The 19,950-nt window shown below is 46.2% G+C and overlaps 1 protein-coding gene across 1 annotated transcript in view; it reads right to left on the reverse strand.

Annotated features, from left to right (window-relative positions):
- Nucleotides 1–19,595, reverse strand: part of Lrig1 (leucine rich repeats and immunoglobulin like domains 1) — a 102,776-nt gene extending 83,181 nt beyond the window's left edge. The window contains exon 1 of the mRNA XM_059258252.1: nt 19,372–19,595. Coding sequence (XP_059114235.1) covers nt 19,372–19,595 — 224 coding nt within the window. The remainder of the gene's footprint in view (nt 1–19,371) is intronic.
- Nucleotides 19,596–19,950: the final 355 nt, after the last annotated feature.

Raw genomic sequence — 19,950 nt, forward strand, 5'->3', positions numbered from 1 at the left:
GTTCACTCTGATATTGGTGGCCTTCTCACTCTAACCTTTTTGGCAAGTGCCCCTTGGCCTGGCTGTTCATTAATACATAATCAGAACATTAAAAGCATTGTTTCGACTTTTAGGAAGACTGTGGCCAATTTAAAAGGACACTGTTCCTAGGTTGGGGGAACCATCTTGAGCCCAGCAGAGAATTCAAAGACACACAGACTGGGAAAGGGTGCAAGGTACATACTCACAAGCACACAAGAGTTAAGTATTTCACAAGATGTTTCTGATATTCCCACATGGCAAAGGGGCAAAATGGAAACAGTCATCTGGCCACAGAAATTGCCCTAGTGTTTTTCCCCTTAATGTTTTTAACACCGAATGACTCCTCACTCCAGAAACCTCTCCAGGAAGTGGTATCTTGGTGGCAGGACGAGAAATGGACGAGGGATGTCTTAGGCACAGTATTAGCACTGTCTGCCAGCCTTGCCCCAGTCTGCCACTTTTACTTTTCAAATCAGACACAATGACAACTCACTTTAGAGACCGTGTTTACTTTGCTGAAAGCCACATTCTAAACACAGGCTTGTCTGTAGAAGGGGGGCAGCTTATGGTCCAACCTTGTTTATGTTCCAAGTAGGTTTGACAGAAAAACCACATCAATTTGTTTTAAAATAATTTCCATTTGCTGGAAGCTGTTCCTGAAGGGTTCTCGGCCACGCTAATCTGCTCTGATTCCTACCAGCTGTAGGTACCAGGCACACTGGCCACAGACAGGGTACTAGGGTTGAGTGGGCCGAGCTGGCTCCATGGGGGCCACAGCAGCCTGGGAGCCACAGAGCCACTGCAATACCCTTTGTGGAACATAAGAGCAACTCGAGTCTATAAAAAGGAAAAGAAAATGGAAGGAAAAAAAAGCATGTCCTGCTTAAGGGTTAAAACTATGCCAGGGCTACCAGGAGCACAGCTTTCTATAGAACTAGACCTGCCCTGTCTCAGAAACACCAGCTCTAGAGAGTTCAACAGTGCCCAAGTCTCAAGTCCACAGTTAAGGACACCAAGGTAACTACTGGACTGAACATAAAAAGGAAACTTTCAAAGGAAGGGTCTGTGGTGAGCAGTGAAAAGTTTTCAGCCTTACCATCCAAAGAAAGACGACGAAGACAGTGTAAGGTGATTCTCTGGTACATGGTAACAGAATGTCAGAGTGTGAGAAAAGCAAGCACGAGCTTCCCCTGTGGGTTGGTAGCGGCTTTCTTGGGGGAAGTCATAGCAAGTCTTAAGAGTTTTCCTATCAAGAGCAACCTAGACTTCTTGGTAACTCAGCCTAGGGAACCAAGAAATATATAAACTATTATGCGCAAAAGGATAACCAGCAACAGTTAGGGTTTTGAAAAGCCTAGAGGCTCAATATCAGGGAAGGTTTTATTATGACTCAAACCATACTATTTATAAAGTTTAACCACAGAGAAATATTCATAATACTGAGTCTTTAAAGTGTTAAGTTGAAATTGTTGATGTCCAATATCAAGTGACCAGCCCTGCAATTACATACAGACAAGTACAAGTAACAGTATATGGACTAAGCAGGTTGTATTCATATACTTAAAATATACACACACATACACACACACACACACACACACACACACACACACACACACTCACTTAAAGAAACAGAGGCCATGAACTTGAGAGAGAGCAAGGAAGAGAACAGTGTATGGAAGAATTGGAGGGAGAAAAGGGAAGAAGAAAAACTATGTAATTATAGTTTAATATCAAAGAATAAAAAGACAACAAAATAAATAGATAAATAAGTAAACCCAAAACCCATAGTTAGAGTCAAGCACGGCACTTTAGAGGCTGAGGCAGAAGGTTGTGGGGTTCAAAGCCACCCTGGACTGTACAACATATCATTATATCAAAACAAACACCCATAATTTGAAGCAGGTATTCAATTGAAACATCAGTGCAAATTTATACAACAAAATGATATTTATTACTGAATGAGGTCAATTATCCTTTCTTTTGCAGTTTTCCTCTGATTTAATAATTACTAACATTTATTACCATATAAATTAAAAATTAAGAGATGCCCAACAGAACAAAGCCTCCTCACAAAGCACCTTCCCCCACCTAGTTCAGGCAGGTACAAAAGCCTCCCTGCAGAACCCCAGTCCAAGACCTACCTTCTAATCATCAAAACTAACACACAAGGCTGAGCTCATGGCAGACTCCGCTTCCCAAAGACCTCCGTTAGCAGCATCTCTGCAAAACTAAGTGCCCAGTGAGGACCCACCTTGAGCCAGGTCAGCAGTGACTCCTCTGCCATGAGGAGAGGACCTGTGTATTTGAGGATGGAGTAGGGGCTAAAGTGTCACACCTGAGGGCTACACAGGAAGGGTCAGATTTACAAGTCCATGGGGCCAGACTCCTGTTGTACATGTTCCCTACAAATCTGTGTTGCCATGCTGGCTTTGTCTCCTGAGGGTACAGTAATCTGCCCTGAATGCGTATGTATTCGATCCCGTCAAGGAGAGCAACCCTTCCCTCTGCCAAGAGCAGAGGAAGAAAAACGACCTTGGCCTGGTCATGCTTTCTGTCAGGGGAGGTCTTAGCAGAGTAACCAAGAGCTCAGGCAACCAAAACCAGCTGCCTGGCGAGGGCTCAGCATAAACTGAGCAGAATAACCACAAGGGGAAGGGTGTCTAGACAGCCTTAGTCTAAGTGAGAAGCAACCCTCCCCAAAACAGACTCCACCAGGCAAGGCAGCTCTGGCAAAAGAGCAGATGAGAGACCGTGTCAACAGTTCGGAACTACGCCGTGGGTGCCCTGGCCAAGCACAACTCAGAAGAGAACTGTGCAGTCTAGCCCACCTGCCAAGGACAGCCATGGGGAAGACTCCAGCAAGGAAGTGGAGTCCAGGGACCCCATGTGAGAGACAGGTCCCATGCAGTGCCTCCACTGCCTGTCCATCCGCTTTTAAATTCCGGTTTCAAGGTGTCAAAACCTTCCTGTTCTTCTAAATTTTCAACACGTGCACTTGGTAGAAGATCAAGGGGACTACCAGACAAATAGGTCAGTAGGAAATGGACAGATACATGAGCCCTGGGAAGTCTGAGCTATTCTGTTGAGCAATTCTGTCCGATTATCTCTATTGAACTTAGAAAAGCAGAGACAAAGAATCTGGCTCAATCAGTCGGCTAAATGTCTAAGGGGCATGAAGCCCCGGGATCAATCCCTATCCCTGAATAAAGCAGGTGAGGTGGTACCGACCTGGAATGGCAGCACTTGGGAGGCAGAAGCAGAATCTGAAGTTCAAGGTTATTCTCTACTATTTAGCATATCTGAGGCCAGCCTAGGCTATCTAGGACCCTGCCAGAGTGGGAAGAACAAATGTCAATGCCCTTGTCTACATTTGCATTGGTACTGCCCGGGCATTTTTGTGTGCGCCAGACTTCATGCTAGATTCTGTGAAAACAATGAAGCATTAGAAAGGAAGCTGGTCTTCGCTGTCAGGCAGCTTAGGGTGCCAGATATGGACCAAATGAACACACTGAAAAGCCTATGTGCAGTAAGACAGGGTCTTCCAGATAAAGGGAACGCAAACAACAGTTTCCAGGGGAAGAAACATTTAAGAAGGACAGACAGGAGCCTCCAAGCCAAAGACCCTTCCTCCAGACATACAGGACAAACAGGCAGTACAGAAGCTAGAAAAGGCTTGGGCATGGTAGCATGGGCAGATGGAACCAGGTAGGGAGGCACTATGACGCTCAAGAGTGAGTGGACAGCCAGCAGCAGGCAGTCTATTCTAATCTGTGACTCTGCAAAGACCCCTTGTAGCTCCAGAGGGGTAGGGAGAAGGCAGGGACAAAATAGATGTGAGTCAACAGCTCTCTACTCCTGCCTCAAGTCTCCACGACCCAGAGAATAGGTACTTTTTAAAGTTCAATGTAAAATGTACCAGAGGAATCAACAACCAGCATCTCCCTTCATTCCTTCCAACTCTGCATTCCTTTTTCTAAAATGAAGGGTTGGGGGCCATGGGTCACTGGTGGTCACAGCATTCTCCTAAGACCACATGTATCCCCAGAACACCCAAACCAAGGCATGCCAAGGATTTCAGGCAAGAATAAACTCCATCAGCAGGCTAAACTGTTTATATGTTCTTGAGTTAAAAATACACCGCTCGGGTCAGCGTTAACACCAGGGCCTTATCACCAAGGCTGTTTGTGTGCTGGTTACACAAGGCTGGACGCCGACCTGCCCATCTTTTAGATGAGCCTCAATCTGCAAACTGTCTAATGATACATCAGTGAGATTATAATAAAGCCACCAAATACACACGCATTTGAGAAAAACACTTTCCAAACCCAAGGGTACTTTACTGTTTATAAATAGTTTACTTTTTTTGATCCCCAAGCATATAATATTCGCAGTTGCTCCAGAAACCAAAGAAACACGCAACAGGAACACAAACCACAACCTAACAGAAACAATAAACAACAGATGGCAAGGCATATGTGCATGCTACCACCCTTCTCACCAAAGAGTCTGCAAAGCACAAGCCAGCCCAGGAAGAAGCCTGTGCTGCAAAATCACATTTCAGACACCATTAATAGACTACCAACTGTATGCCAAAACTGTCCTGGGTACTCCAGCCACTCAAAAGCAGAGGAGTCAGTGACTGGCCTCAAGGAAGTCAGACTTGAAAGGAAAACAAAAAGGGCCAGGACTGGTCTTAGAGTATTCTTTCTACTATGATCATGTGCATGCAGACTAGACTTCTACCTCCAGCAACTGCTAGAGCCTGACCAGTCCTTTACCAACCCCGGACCTGGTGCATAAAACATTCATGGTGTATTTCAACAGGATGATGATCAAATTAGTTAACACATGTATCCTGCTCTAAGAAGATAAACTGTTAGTACTTCAACCATGTGGTAGGCACTGCCTTTTTTTTTTTTTTGTCCTTAAACTAGCTCAATAAGGTGGGCACTTTAGTCATCCTCATTCTACTGGAGGAAACCAAGACAGAGAGAAACCAAGCACATTAACCAAAGTCACTCAGAAGGTAGCCAGGTTCCAGGGATGCCGCTCTTAACAGAAACCACATGGCCGCTTCATCTCCCACCCCTTAACCACAACCTGTGACATGAAGGAGCTCACAGAAGATGAGAGCGCATGTTCTCCTCACAGACCCCAAGCCATGGACCTGTTCTCCGGCCTTCACTGGCAAACAGAAGCTCAACTTTTTTAAGGAGTTCAAAACAAAGGCTTAGATCACTCAGACTCCAAGTCACACTTGCAGTCACTAGTGATTCTGAAGAGCTGGATTTTATGACATTTCTTAAAATGTTATCTGCCTCAAGAACAAAGGACAGAGGTCCAATAAGTACGTTGGCTGTAGTACTGCTCCCTGATATGGACATTCCATTTTAAGTATCACAATCTCGTGGCTGTTTTCACCTCAATGCTAGTTTTTTTAAGCTCTGACTACAATTTTCCAACTGCACTGTAACTTTAAGCTTTTATGTCTCTTCCACATTTAAAAAGAATGCCGTTTCCCAAGATATAACTCCCAGATGTAGAGTTCACTGGTGATTCATCTACAGAACAAGTGTTCTGAGACATCAGCTCCAAATAGAGGAAGAACTTGGAATTCCCTCCTCTCTCAAAGCTAGAACTTGCTTCAATCTGCTCTGCCCAACAGTTTGTTTTCAATTATATTTCCAAATTCTTCAACAATAACTGCTCAGCTTGCGGCACCAACACATCTGATTCTTTGAAGTGGTTGGTTCTCAAGCAGAAAGTAGAAAATAAGGAAGGAGGAAAAGGTCTCTCCACAATTTCTGTTTTGTGTCAGAGATTCTCTCCAAAGGTTCTCTCTCTCACATATAGGCAGACAAATCACAAGTCTGACTCAGGATACAAAGCACTGCGTCTGAGGAAGGCTGCAGCTACCCCTTTACCTCACCAGCTCATGAGGGCCACCCAGACCCTCCACCCCCGAGGGGGGCCTCACTCTCCACTAAACCCCGAACCACGTCCCTTCAGTCCTCTACACAGGCTGACCTGAGACAGTCACACCTGGAAGCTAGCCTGAAGCCCCTGCAGGAGCAAGGAGCCACGGGATCCTTCCTGCCCGGAAAGAACGCACCAACCCCCAAAAGAGAAAAGTCTAGAGGTAACCAACACACCATGTCTGGTGATTCCGGGGGATATGAACTTCAACAGTCCCTATGACTTTCAGGACGAAGTGAGGTGAAAAGTGACCTAATTAGACTGAGAATCCTTCGGGAGAAGGTTAAAGGGTAAATTCACGGAAGGTCACAGGAGTAACAGAAAATGACACTGTGCATGAAGCTCCTGAAGGATGGGAAATCATTTTGCCTATACTGATCTTAACACAACAGAAAAGGCTTACATTTGGATTTGGTTTTTTGTTGTGGTGGTTTTTGTTTTGGTCTTTTGTTTGTTTTGACAAGGTCGAATCTGGTCCAGACTGGCCTCCACTTCGGCCTACAGTACAACAGGTGTTATCTGGCCTTGAACTCCTAATCTTCTGCCTCCACTTTCCCAGGGCTGAGACTTCAGGCTTAAGGCAGCACAGGTACGTATCTGTGTGGGGGGCACACATACATGTGGAGGTCAGAGGACAGCCTCATGTGTCATTAAGTATCACATGACTTTTTCTTTTGGAGACAGGAGACACTCTCTTACTGGCCTGGTACTCACTAAGTAGACTAAACTGGTTGCCTGGTGAGCCCGAGGGATCCTCTGGTCTCTACCTTCCCAGCACTAGAATTTCAAGTCATCTAGCTTGGATTTTACTACATGTATTCTGGGGATGGAACTCGGGTTCTCATGCCTGCAAGGCAGTGCGTTAATAATTAAGCCATCTCCTCAGCTCTTAATGAAAAATTATTTGTTTGTTGTTGTTGTTTTCCGAGACAAGGTTTCTCTGCGCAGCCCTGGCTGTCCTGGAATTTGCTCTGTAGACCAGGCTGGCCTCACACTCACAGAGATCCACCTGCCTCTGCCTCCACAGTGCTGAAACAGACTAAAGGTGTGCGCCATCACGCCGGGCAAAAAAATTTTCAAGTAGCTTTTTGGACAATTCAGTCCTGATGTAGTCTCTAATTCCTGTTAAACTTAGGAGGCTCCAAACACCACTAACGGCGCCTCTAACTTCACTCCATTATTCGGGTTTGCAGTCCTGAACAAAGCTCTAACTTCCAAGAGCATGCTCTAAAGAAAAAAACAGAAAAGCATCCTAAGGCCTCATTTCATGAAAATGTACACAATAAAGAACGCATAAAAGGAAAAGTCTGAGAATCTCCAGTGAAGACAACAAATTCCACGAGAAGGAGGGTGGCTATGAAGAACACAGAAAACGGGTAGGCTGGGGAATAGTTTAGTTGGTAAAAGGCATGCTGTGCAAACCCAAGGACCTGAGTTCAGATCCCCACCACCCATGTAATCAGATGGAGGAGGAATCACGTGCCTGTAACCTCAGCACCAGGGGAACGGTAGCAACAGTTTCTGAAGCCTTCAGCAGCACAAGCTAGCCAAAAGGGTGAGCTTCAGTTCCAGTGACATACCACTTCAAAATAAGGTGGGGAGCAAGCAGTAAGACACCCAACACTGGCCTCCAGACTCCCCCATCCCCACCCCCACCCCCACACAAATAACTTAAAAATACAGAACACAGAAAACAAAAGCTACTAGGTTCTGCATGATAAGTATAATCTCTTAGGAACCACTCTTATTTGGCGGGAATCAAGATTTTCTAAAAACAGTGTTAGATCAAAAGGAACCCCACAGATGGGGAAATTTGGTGTCCACTGAACAACAACAATACATTCAATAAAATAATGTTTTAAAAGAAGAGAAAGACTTCAAAAATGGAAGAAAGACATCACTGACCGATACAAATGTTAGGCCGTTGAGTTTCCACACTGGACGGCTCCTTGGGAAAATGGCTTAAAGTTACTCAGAAACCGGCCCAGTCCCTGCACAGAACCACAGGCAAGCTTGCTCCAAAGGACAGAGCTGTGGGTGTGTCCTTCCCTGCAGCTGTTGCTACTGAGTCTGTACACTGGGCCCACAGAGCTGAAGGACTGCCAGGCTTAGGGACAACTTCACTGATCCTACTACTCACTGAGGGCTAGCAGCAACCCTAAAAAAACCCTACCAAAATGATTCCATACCTGTTTGCCTTTTCTCTAAACCTATGTTCCTAAAAAGCTAAGTCAAAGTTTGCAGCTTCCATAGTTTTCTTTGGCCCAGGAGGGGGAAAGGGAAGCTAAGAATCCTTTAACCAGAATGTCTGGGGCCACAGTTTTCCAGATCTCTGATTCTTTTTTTTTTTTAATTTCTGGATTATTTATATAAGGATGGTACCCAAGTCTAAACATGAATTCATTTATGACTCATATACACCTTACACACATAGCCTCAAGGCAATTTTCTACACTAATTTTAATACTTTTGTACATGAAAAATGAAGTTCCCAGGATGGAATTTTCCACTTGTGGTGTCATGTCAGCTCTCAGAAACTGTCCGATTCTGAAGCATTTTCAACTTTCAGACTAGGAAAGGGTCACCTGCGCTCTCAGATGCACATTTGCTTCTCCTTAGCCATAACAGAGGCCCACCAAAGCGTCCCTCGCTGGGCCCCTCCCCTGACGCTCCACCCTCCTTTGGCTGTTCTGGGTACCCATCTGCAGATCCCACGGAGTACTTTCAAGTGAGCATCCTATACACAGACCCATTGACTCACCAGCAAATCCAATGAGGAAGTTCACTCCCCCTTTGCCTCCACTAGCTAGAATCTGAAAATGAGGTCTTACATCCTTCACAGACAGGAAAGGAGGGGACCAGCCCAAGGTCACACTACCAGTCAATAGCACAGCCAGGACAAAACCCCCAGGTCTCCTGAGACTCAGCCACAAGCTAGTCTCCATTCTACCACATTCTTATTCTCCACAGCTTGAGAAAAATTCCCTTCTTCTTTTCAGTCAATAGTTGTTCCTCCCTGTTGAGTCCAGAACTTCTTTAAGAAGTGTCTAAGCTCTGGGCCCCTCTCCTCCAGAAAGATGCACTAAGTACCCAGCGTTTCTGAGAAGGGGGACTCAGCCTTGCCTCCTGTTTGTTCCCCTCGGGCCCAAAGACAGCTATGGAAGCTGAAAATTTGTATCTTCACCTTTTCAAGAGCTTCATTGTTTCTTTGCTTACTGTTTTTGTTTGTTTAAGCAAGGAAAGAGCCAGCCGTGGTGGGTGGTGGCATGCTTGTGACCATAGCACTCAGGAGACTGAGGCATGAGGACTGCTGTGAATTCAAGACCAGCCTGGGTTACACAGTGGAGAGACCTTGTCAAACAAACAAAACAAAAGGCAAGAAAATTTAAGAACATGAAACCAAGTTCTACAGACTCCAAGTCATTAATACTTGAGGTGAAACAGCTTTTATTTGGGGGCTGTCCAGAACTGAACATAATTAAACCGTTCCTAAATATTATTTCAAACAGACTTGTGAAAGAATCTAAAAATCCTCTCAGGGACTGGAGAGATGGCTCAGTGGTTTAGAGCACTGCTGCTCAGTCATGAGGACCGGACTTGGAATCCCAGTGCCCATGATGGGCGACTCGAAATCACCTGCGACACCAGTTCCAAGGTATCTGACTCACTCTTCTGGACGCCAGCGCGCGCGCGGCACACGCACATGCACACACACATGTGCGCGCGCGTGCACATGCACGCACACACACACACAGCATACAAACACATGAATACACAAGAAACACATAGACAATAAACCACTTCAAAAATAAAATAAAAATCCTATCAGAATTCCTAATTTTTCTCTTGGGCAAGGCACAGCCTCTTCCACAAGGAAAAATTACTTGTGAACAAGACGTAGACATTGGATCTGAGAAAACACTGAATTGGAAGTGAGACAGTCCTGGTAGCCAGAAAATACTTGTTTCTGGCTCTCTTCTCCTGCAGAGGAGGGGACAATCCCCCCTCCCCCCTTGAGTAGTGGCTTCAGCATCCATCACTTGGTTGCATCAACAACCCACTTCCTGGAAGCTACGAGCTCTTCTGGCTGTTTATAAAGTTTTGCAAACACTAGGCACTCATGTGCCAGAAACTCACACTGTCCCAGGTGGAGAAAGGAAGTCACAGACACACACGAAATTATTTTAGTAAAAAATAAAATGAAAATCAGTTACATGAGCGCGAGGCTGAACCAAGATACCACATCAGAAAGTAGACGAGAGAGAGTTCTCCCAATTTGAAAAACAGAACTTAAGCTCACAATCAGACCCTCACACTTGGTTCGTCTGCCTATAAGTTGCTCTTAAACTCTTCAGTGTGTTTTTAGACAGAGAGAATCCCCTGTAAATGGCATTCTAATCAAATATGACAGCAGTTTAATTATGTTCAACAGATCTGTGAACTTAAAATGACATGCTGGATGGGTTTTTAAACCACTAAACGCTCTATAATTTACCTAAAATTAGATTTTCACAGACAGAATATGAATATCATCGATTTATTTTAAAGGAATTCCTCCAACCCACAAAGAGACAATAGAGAAACAGAGCCATGGACTTCTCTAACACAAACCACTCAGTAGCCAGGAGGAGGGAGCATTTTTCTAATCTGTGTGAAGCTAAAAAGGAACCCAATGGGTTCCAGGAAGCTGGCTCTGAGCTTTGGGGGATTTTCTTATAGGGCGCTTCTAACTCTATTTAAAGCAGACTCAAGTAGACACAGCTGGAGGGTCAGGCCCTGCAAAGTAAACAAGAGTTAACTCAATTCAGATTCAAGACTTAGCTACAACCAATGGCTAATTATCTCTACATTTAATAATAATAATATCTGAAATACCACTTTTAAATGACCCATTGTAATCATATTTGCTCACTAATAGATTCCAATCTACAATTAATAGCTTGGAAGAAACCTCCCAATTAAGGGATCTATGGCAAAAGAAGAAAACTCGTAAGAATTGCACATTCTGGCAAGGAGCTTGAACATAAGAACTTTTAAAACACTCCCCACAAAAGCAAAGGTAGGGAAAACAAATAACATGTAATTTGAGAACATAAAAAAACCACAGTGCATGAAATATGTGCTCAGTAAACATTCTGTAAATACATAAATTTTTTTTCAGAACTTGTTCATTTACACATTTCTTAAGAGTCATCTTTTAGTGAATAGTAGTCATGTGAATGATATGTCCCCCAAAAGCTGTTAAATGAAAATCCTACACATTTACAGATGAAATCGCACGCTTTGGATTTACTTCTTTAAAAAAAAAAACTGTAGAAAGGGAGAGAATATTTGGGGTATAGAGCCTATGAGACAGACCACGAGATGGTAATTATTGAAGCTGACAGTCCCAGAATTCATGACATTATTAATAAACTGTCCACTTGTCTCTCTTCATAAAATAATGTTAAGAAGAAAACCCCCTACATTGACAGAGTGAGTTTATTTAAAGCATCTAGTTCAAGGCAAACATTTCCTTAACTCCAAAGTGGTTTGAAGGCCAATCTTTCTAATCGTCTCCTAAGAATAAAAGTTCTCTTGGCAACAGGCTTGTCCCAGTCAGCTGACAGTTTTCACTGCCCTTTCTTGTTATCCAACCCACAGTGCAAATGCTTCAGATGCAAAGGCTTTCAAAGGCAGGGCACTGGAACCACAGGACCTGGAGCTACCTAGGTGCTCTATGTCCCAGTTCAGGCGCTCAGTCCTAAGGGTCCCCAAACGGCCATCATCAAGCAGGTAATCCAGAACAAAGAATTCAACAGTGCAATGTGTGCTCTGCTGAGATGAGCAGTGAATGGTTTGAACAACAAATTATAAATTAGTAGAAAGGTCAAAGGACAGGCAGGAGGGAGCAACTCTTCCCTGCTGCACAAAGAAGCCACAGAAGGCGAATTTTAAGGGGGTTTGCTTTGTTTTTAAACCAGCTTTTAAAATAATGGGAGGGGGCTGCTTGTGAGAGAAATGGTACTCATTCATTTCCAATTCCTGCTGATCATAAAAGGTGAGAGACCTATGCATCACAAAGACTTTTAAAGACAAACCACCCTTTCTTGTCTTTCGCCAAAATAAACTCAAGGAGCGGTGATTGGAACCGGCATCCTGGTTCACAAGGAAGCATCGATGAATCCAGCCTCACGGAGATGAACGGATTGGTTGTTAGCACAATGGGCCTTACCGGTTAGGTTAGATTAAATAGTAATAAGGGTGCAAACAATTGCAGCCGTTCATGTGGGCAAGGCTGTGAATCATGGCCATTCACAAGGGGGAAAGACTCACGGACAGGTGCACCAGGAGCAATAGCAAACGGCTTTTCAAGGTGCATCCTTGCCAGGTTCCTCAGATGGCCCTGTGTTCGCTGTCGGTGCCCCCGACAAGTTACCGTACCATAGCAAACAGACCCAAGCAAATGCAACTTGTTATCTGTCTTCAGCCAATAACTATCTCCCTTCCCACCTCCTCTCCTTCAAGTCTTTCCAAAAGGAGCTGGGTATGTAATGAGGCTCAGCGGGCCCTAAAGACTGTAACCTAATCTCTTTTGGAAGAGCGCACCTGCATTCTTCCAAGCTACTGAGCTACCTGCATTTGGGTAGGGCTCAATTTCAAGGAAACCCTGAGAAACAAGGGGATAAAACGATTGGTTTAAGGACTTCTCACTTTCTTGCTTTTTTCCCCACCCACCCTCCCTAAAGAATAATGCTAAACAGGCAGTATTTATACAACTGGAATAGATTTTAAACTACCCCAACAATTTTTGCTAATTGTATAATTTACTGCAACTGTGTACAGCTTCCTGCCCATTCATCTGAGATTCCCAAGGCACACAGGGAGTCTACCTGTTGCCGTTTTCATGTACTACCAAAACTGTTGCTGGAGAATGATGCCTGGCTTGTGAGTCACGCTATACTCCCACGCCAAAAGATCCCTTCCTATCAGAAAGGTAAACTTTCCCCAGGAAAGCCTTTGTCACTGGGAAATGCAACTTGGAGGGACCTGGTCATGAGAACAGACGGACGTACTGCCACCTCCATCTTGAACTGATGGAGCACAGAGGAAGCAAACGGCACACACGCACAGTTTAACAGTCCTCACAGCAGCTACAAGATAGGATACTATGATCCCCTTGGTTAGAAACGGGCCAGGGGCTGGAGAGGGGAGACACCAGAAATGGACCCTAAAAATAACTTTCAATCTTTCCATCACTACTTCAAACTGAAGGGGGTGGCGCTGGGTGCCCCTACCCCTGCAAGGTGAATGGCACCAACATAGATAGCAGAGTAAAAGTAAAGGAAGTTCCGTCCACATCATTCCCACCCATCACACACCAGAAACCAGGGTACAAGTCTCCAACGCCCGTTTAGAGAGGAATCAAAGAACTCAAGGCAGGAAAACAAAGAGTGTAAGACCCAGGGAAAGGAAGGAACCACTGCTGAAAATTTCGAACAACCTTTATTAGCAGATTGTATAACTCTGTTTTAAATGTCTATGCATAATGTGCCTGGGTCAAAAAACAGATGATGATAGACAGGCAGTGGTGGCGCACGCCTTTAATCCCAGCACTTGGGAGGCAGAGGCAGGTGGGTCTCTGTGAGTTCGAAGCCAGCCTGGTCTAGGTCTACAGAGAGAGTTCCAGGACAGCCAGAGCGACACAAAGAAACCCCGTCTCAAACAAACAAACAAACCAAAAAACAAAAAGCAAATGATAAAGGCCAGAGAAAGCTGATCACTTAAGCACACTTTCTACTCTGTCGGAAGACCTGCGTTCAGTTCCTAGCACCCAGGTCAGGCAGCTGGCCACTGTCTATAACTCCAGCTCTAGGAGAATCCAAAACCTTTGGCACCTAAGGGCACCCGCATTCAAGGGTATATACCCCCACACAGACCCTCAGGCATGCACATAATTAAAAATAATGAAAATCAATCTTTTTAAACCCCCAATGAAGCACTAAATTACACAAAACATGACAGCATAGATGCATAAGGCATCTATGGGGTAAGATGGGGTAAGGAAAAGGACACCCACCAAAGGACGCCTGGGCACAAATCGGCAATCTGCAGTTTAACTGATGAAAAACTGAAATCTTCATTACATTCTGCGTTCTCTGTTGACCTACTCATTTTGCTTAGTAACAGAGGCCATGTTAGCACCAGTTACGTATGTGACCAATTAACTGGTCAAACTGAACTACTCTCCTAATCTCTGTCGCTACATAAAACTATTTGGGCCAAATCAATAAATGAATGCAATTTTCACTGTACCAAGTTTAACCTCTGGTCTTCAAGGTCCATAAAAACAAATCTGTGGTTTTACTAGACACAACAGCAGAAGATAACCAGCTAGTTACCAGCACAGAGAAAGAACGGAAGTAATAGGGTCCATCCCTAGTGAACCCCATTGGTTCAATACCCCCCTAAACTGTAAAAACATATTACTAATGGTCCCTAAACCTCCCACAGGCCAGACAACACTTGACATTTTTTTCGTATTTCCCCTCCTCTGCCTGGGATTTTTCCCTCCACCCCTTTCTCCCTCCTGTCTCAAGACAAAGCATTCAGCCTTTGAAAGAGCATCCACTGTAAACAACTCTGAATATTAACACAGCCCAAAGTCCTGTTCACTTCTAAAAGACTCCCGGGGTTTCAAACTGCAGTTGCTGAGGAGCGGGGAAGGTCCCCAGTGAGCAAATGTCACCAGTCTCATTCGAAAATGAGGTTGAAAATTAGGCTTGCCCACAAAACTCAGTCTTCCAACCTATGGGGCAAAGGAGAATCCCTTTTCTGTCTGAAACAAATGAGGAAAAAGAGGAGGACACAGACAACAGCAGTCACCACCGCCGCCGCCATTCTTACTGCTTACAGCCACTTTCAACTCCCTGAGCCCCTCCTCTCCATCTCCACTTTTAAAACAGCCACAGGCCACTCTGAACAGCCACCAGCCGGCTCTCCTATCTCACAGACTCTCTCCAGGCAACAGCAAGTGCATATTCCAGAGCTAGGTGTGTTAAGTCACACTAGCCCCTAGCGGGCTCTGGGACACTTCTATCCACCCTGGGAGTATGCTGAAAAGGCTCCGCACCCCAGAGACACTTCTGCAGCGAAGGGAAGAGACTCTTTCATTGTGAGCACGGAGCCTGACAGTAAGAAAGGTCAGCCAGAGGGCGACCCAACTAGTCAGAGAAGCAGCCCAGGGAACCCAGGTGACGTAACTAACCCAAGAGGGAGGAGGCTGGAGAGCAGGAACACAGGGACATCTGACAGAAAGAAGCTCTTATCACAGCATACTTCACTGTCCCCAAGCCTTCTCAAGATGTTGCCAAGAAGTACTGCCTATAATACACTCAGAAGTCCAAAGTTTGTGAAATCTAGTAACCATATGTAATTATAGAAAGAGATGAGCACACTGATTCTTAAAATAGTGCCTTGAGTGGGGAACAATGTGATGAGGATGTGGCTCAGTTGGTAGAATGCTTGCTTAGAGTATGCAGAGCCCTGGGTTCGGTTCCAGCCTTACAGATCTTTTTCCACATGAGCTCACAACAGAGAAGACTTTGAAAGGTGCAAGTACCCTCCAGATCCATAGGGCTGGATGGGAGAGCTCCTCGGTGGGAAAGCACTGCTGTTAGCATGCCCCAGGCAGTGAGTTCGGATCCATAGCACCACAAAATAAATAAATCCACCTCTATTCCAAGCAACCTCCAACCCCAAATCGAAACAAGTTCAAGGTTTGCCGAACTCTTAAAGTGATATTAGACCAAAAAAAATTAAAATAAAAATAAAAGAAACGGTAAGGAGAGGTTATAGGCCAGCTGGGCACTTCATTAAACATACATATCTACATACACACACCCCAGTTTGGATCCTCAAAGGATGTGGCCATCTAATTTGCATAAATAAGATGGAAAGTAATTTCCAGAATTTTAATTCACAACACCTTGCACATTTGGCCCTTGAAGCACAGCTACAGAATCTGAAAGGCAGAGGTTCTCCTTGCTTTCCAACTATACAGTGACAGCACAGATTGTATGTATATTGTCTAATGTAATCATAACCGCCACTTACGTGCTCAAACCAGCAAAGCTAGATTTGAGCCACCCAACTTAATACTTACTGCAAACTCCCAATACGAGAGAAACAAATCAATAAACTCTTACTACCGGCACTCAAGACGACCACATCTGGTGTCCTTTCCTAAATGTCCTTGCTTTGAATCCCTGTTAACTTCCCTCCACAGAACAAGAATCCAAGGACTGCCCTCCTAGGCCTGCCTGCCTACCCCCCCCCCCCATTCCCAATAGGCCTTCAGTTACCTCTCAGGACGTTAAAGCCAACAGTATGTGGTAACTAAACTCTCTGCTCAAATTTAGACAGGTAAGAAAGATTCTAAAGCAAATCCTCTTTAATACCTCTTCAACAGTTTCTGAAATCATGCTCTCAAAAATAGTTTGAAGGAAAGCAAACACGTAAGTTCTAAGAAGTCAGCCTCTTCTAAGGTTCTGGGAGTTGGAGCAAGGCTTGGCAGGGTCTGGTGCTATGTATGAATGTTCTGATTGGAGCATGCCAATCTCACCTATGCCGTGAGCTAGGAGTCTCAGTTATGCTCCAGCACTCCTAAGTCATCCACGGCCCTGGAAAGGAATCCACCTCCCTCCATAAACACCAACCTGTACTCACTCGCACTGCATTTCTATTTACTATGAAAAAGTTTTCATTTCTCTGTTCTTGGCCTAAGAGCAACTCCAGAAGTAGACGTACTGTTTGCAAGAGTGGGAGGAGTCCCGTGAAGCCACAGGGCCCTTGCGATCTCAAACCCACAGCCGGACACTGAGCAGGCTGCAGTCACCTACTTCACAGGAGGTGTGTGAGCTAGCTCAAAGCAACTGCAGACACAATGGCCTTAGAAGGTGTAAAGTCAGGGAAAATACAAGATGCTTTATTATGTTATAGATGGAGACTTTCTCCACTTCTGTCTTACCAGATCACGGCCCAGAGTACGAATATCTTTATGGAGATCCCAGAATAAAAGCAATGGTTTAAAATGAAAGTGCTAGTATTAGAGATACAGTTGGAGAGAGCATGCTTGCCTACCATGCTCCAGACCTTAGGGTCAACCCTCAATATGAGAAATCTGAAGATAATTCATACTTGATTTCATTTTTAAGCAGAAATAAAAAACCTTCATAATAAGTATTTTTCAAAAGACACCCTTTTGTGTGTGTGCGCACTGTATCACCACATACTAAACCCAGAAACCACACTGCTTGAATCTTCAATCTAATCCACTAAAGCCATCCTCAGCAGAGTCAAATCTCCCGAGGCTCAAAATACCTAGTCTGGTATTTATTGTGTGAGTAAAAGAGACTGCAATTTTAAAGGTATTTACGCTGTGTGAATTGTCACTTGGAGGCAACCGAAAGCCTAAAAATGACTAGTAAGTTCTGCTCCAAAACAGGGCAAGGCAAGGTGGGTCTCGTGACCTAGGAAAGTGCAAATAAGAACACTCTGTCCTCTCCAGGAAGTTGTGGCTCGGAAACTGAGAGCCTTCCTTACTATGCCTCCGACAGACACATGGCTTTGCAAGTCACTCTTCCGACAGGTGGACACTTAAGAAGTTATACTCATTCTACCCACAAGGTTCTATTATTTAATTTAAAAAAAGAAAACTACCTTAAGCATGCAAAGAAAAACCACAGCCCCAGACTGCCTCAACTGTTAATACATAAAATCCTAGCGAAGAGCAACAGTGTGTTCATCTCCCAGTAAGTGACAACGCCACCGTGTTCACCCCCACTCAAGAACCATGCATTTTCATTAGTAAATTCCAGAGAGGAAGCAAATCCTGGAGAAAAAGCCTAACGGGAGCCACGACAGCTAAAGGGTCTGTCTCAGCCAGCTTCAGGACTCACGCAGCAGGCTGCTCAAGGGATCCAGGTAAAGACCTATGCCTCTCTTTGAGAAAACACAGGGTCTTCTTGTTAAAAAGGGACTAACTTCTCCCCTTCACGGCAGTCTAATGCTCAGGTCCGGAGGGGTGGGTTAAAAGCTGTGTCGTCGATTTTCTCTTTTTAAAAACAACAAATGTCATGACTGAAGTTACTGCTGTACCTCTTCTATGTCCTAGGAAAGACATTCAACTGCTCAAGTGAGAAGCAGACTACTCATGCTAGGCCTGTTCTGGAAGGTACTAATAGTTCTAGAGATGCTAATTACTGATAACTGAGGTCTAAGTTTTTAGAAGTCTAACAAAGCTTTTCTATTGCACTGTGTTTACAGAAACCTAATGTCTTTTTGTTTCTGCCAAACCCCCTGTAAGAAGTCTCCCACTAACCCCTGTAGGCCCCAATCCCCACAGCACAGAAATGCTCCTCTGCGGAGTGAAACAGGCTGAGAGGACCAGCCAGGCCCCGGCAACCTCTCCTGAAGCAGCACCACTCCACAACTAACTTGTGCCATTTATGGAGGAGAAACTCGAGGGTGGGACCCACCGCTGGGGATCATCAAGCCCAAGGGGGCCCCAGGGAACAGACAGGAAAGGATCTGGAACACAGTTCTTGTACATGCCAGCCAGGCGGAAAAGGGCCAACAGCCGTACTCAGAGAGATCTCCAAGAACTCTCAAAGATCTTCAACTCCTGGGTTCTCCAGGGCAGGATTCCTTTTGCCCTGGCCAATGCCAAGTCAAGCCACCATGATCTCTGGTGAGCAGGAGACAGCAACACACACTAATAAATAATGTAAATAGAATGAACATTGGAGATAAGAGTCACCTTCATTCATTACCAACTGGAGGGTAAGTTGAGGGAACTCAGACAGCAAAGAGCTGGGCTAGTGGAGAGAAAAAAAGAAACATACACCCAACCGATCCCGACACAGACTCCAACACTCTGCCATCCTCCGTCTCGCATGCACACAAATCCGCTCACCTCCACTCTTCACTCACAGACACCCACACACACGCACCTCGCACTCCTCGGCACACTCACTCACCTTCAAGGCAGAATCCGGTGGCTCGCCTCCACACCCCACACTCGCCGGCCTGCAGACTCCAGGAAGCACACACACACTCAGTCACCCCTACACTCGTGTCCTGAACCCGGGTGCACGAGAACACGCACTGCAAAGACAGGCTTCTCCTCCGGAATCCCCTGAGATACTCGTGCTCACCTTCAGACCGCAGAGACACACAGTCCTCTGTCCCGGGCCCCCACGCGCGACCTCCACTAGGCCACCCACAAGTCTCCCAGCCGCACAGAGTGCACTCCGCACCCTCCCCGGCTGTGCACACCCGCAGCCCTGTCCCAGTGACAGCGCCCGGGCGAGCAGCGAAGGTGATACTCACAGGCTCCGCGTCCAGGAGGGCAAGTCCCGGGGCAGCGTCGCCAACCCGCGCCCACTGCAGTCCAGCGAGTCCCCGGCGCAAGTGCAGGCGGCCGCGCAGGGCTCCCGCGAGCCGGCCTGGGCGCCCGCCGACTCCGGCCTTTGCAGTAGCAGCAGCAGCAGCCAGAGCAGAAGGCGAGGCGCGAGGCGCGGGGCCCCGAGCACTCCCGGACCCGGCCGCGCCATCTTGTCTGGAGCGCGCCGCGAAGCCGGGGCGCGAGCGCTGCGAGGTGCGGGCGGGCGGACGAGCGGGCAGACGGACGGGCGGGCGGGCGCGGGTTGCGCTCGGCGCTAGGCTCCGCACCCGAGCATGGACGCCCGATCCCAGTCGGCTCCGCGGCCGCGGCGCTCAGCCGGCACGCTCTGCCCGGGCCGCTTCGCAGCGCCCTGCGGGGAACGCCACCCCGGCGCCCATCCGGGCCGAGCCCTGCGCGCGGCGAACTCCACGGAGTCCCGCGGAGAGTGCTCGGCCGGCCGCTGCTCGTCCTTCGAGCGGCGCTGCGCGTCGCCTTCCGAGCCCGGGCGCACGTCGGGAGAGCCG

The sequence above is a fragment of the Peromyscus eremicus genome, chromosome 3, assembly GCF_949786415.1.
Source record: "Peromyscus eremicus chromosome 3, PerEre_H2_v1, whole genome shotgun sequence".
NCBI lineage: Eukaryota > Metazoa > Chordata > Mammalia > Rodentia > Cricetidae > Peromyscus > Peromyscus eremicus.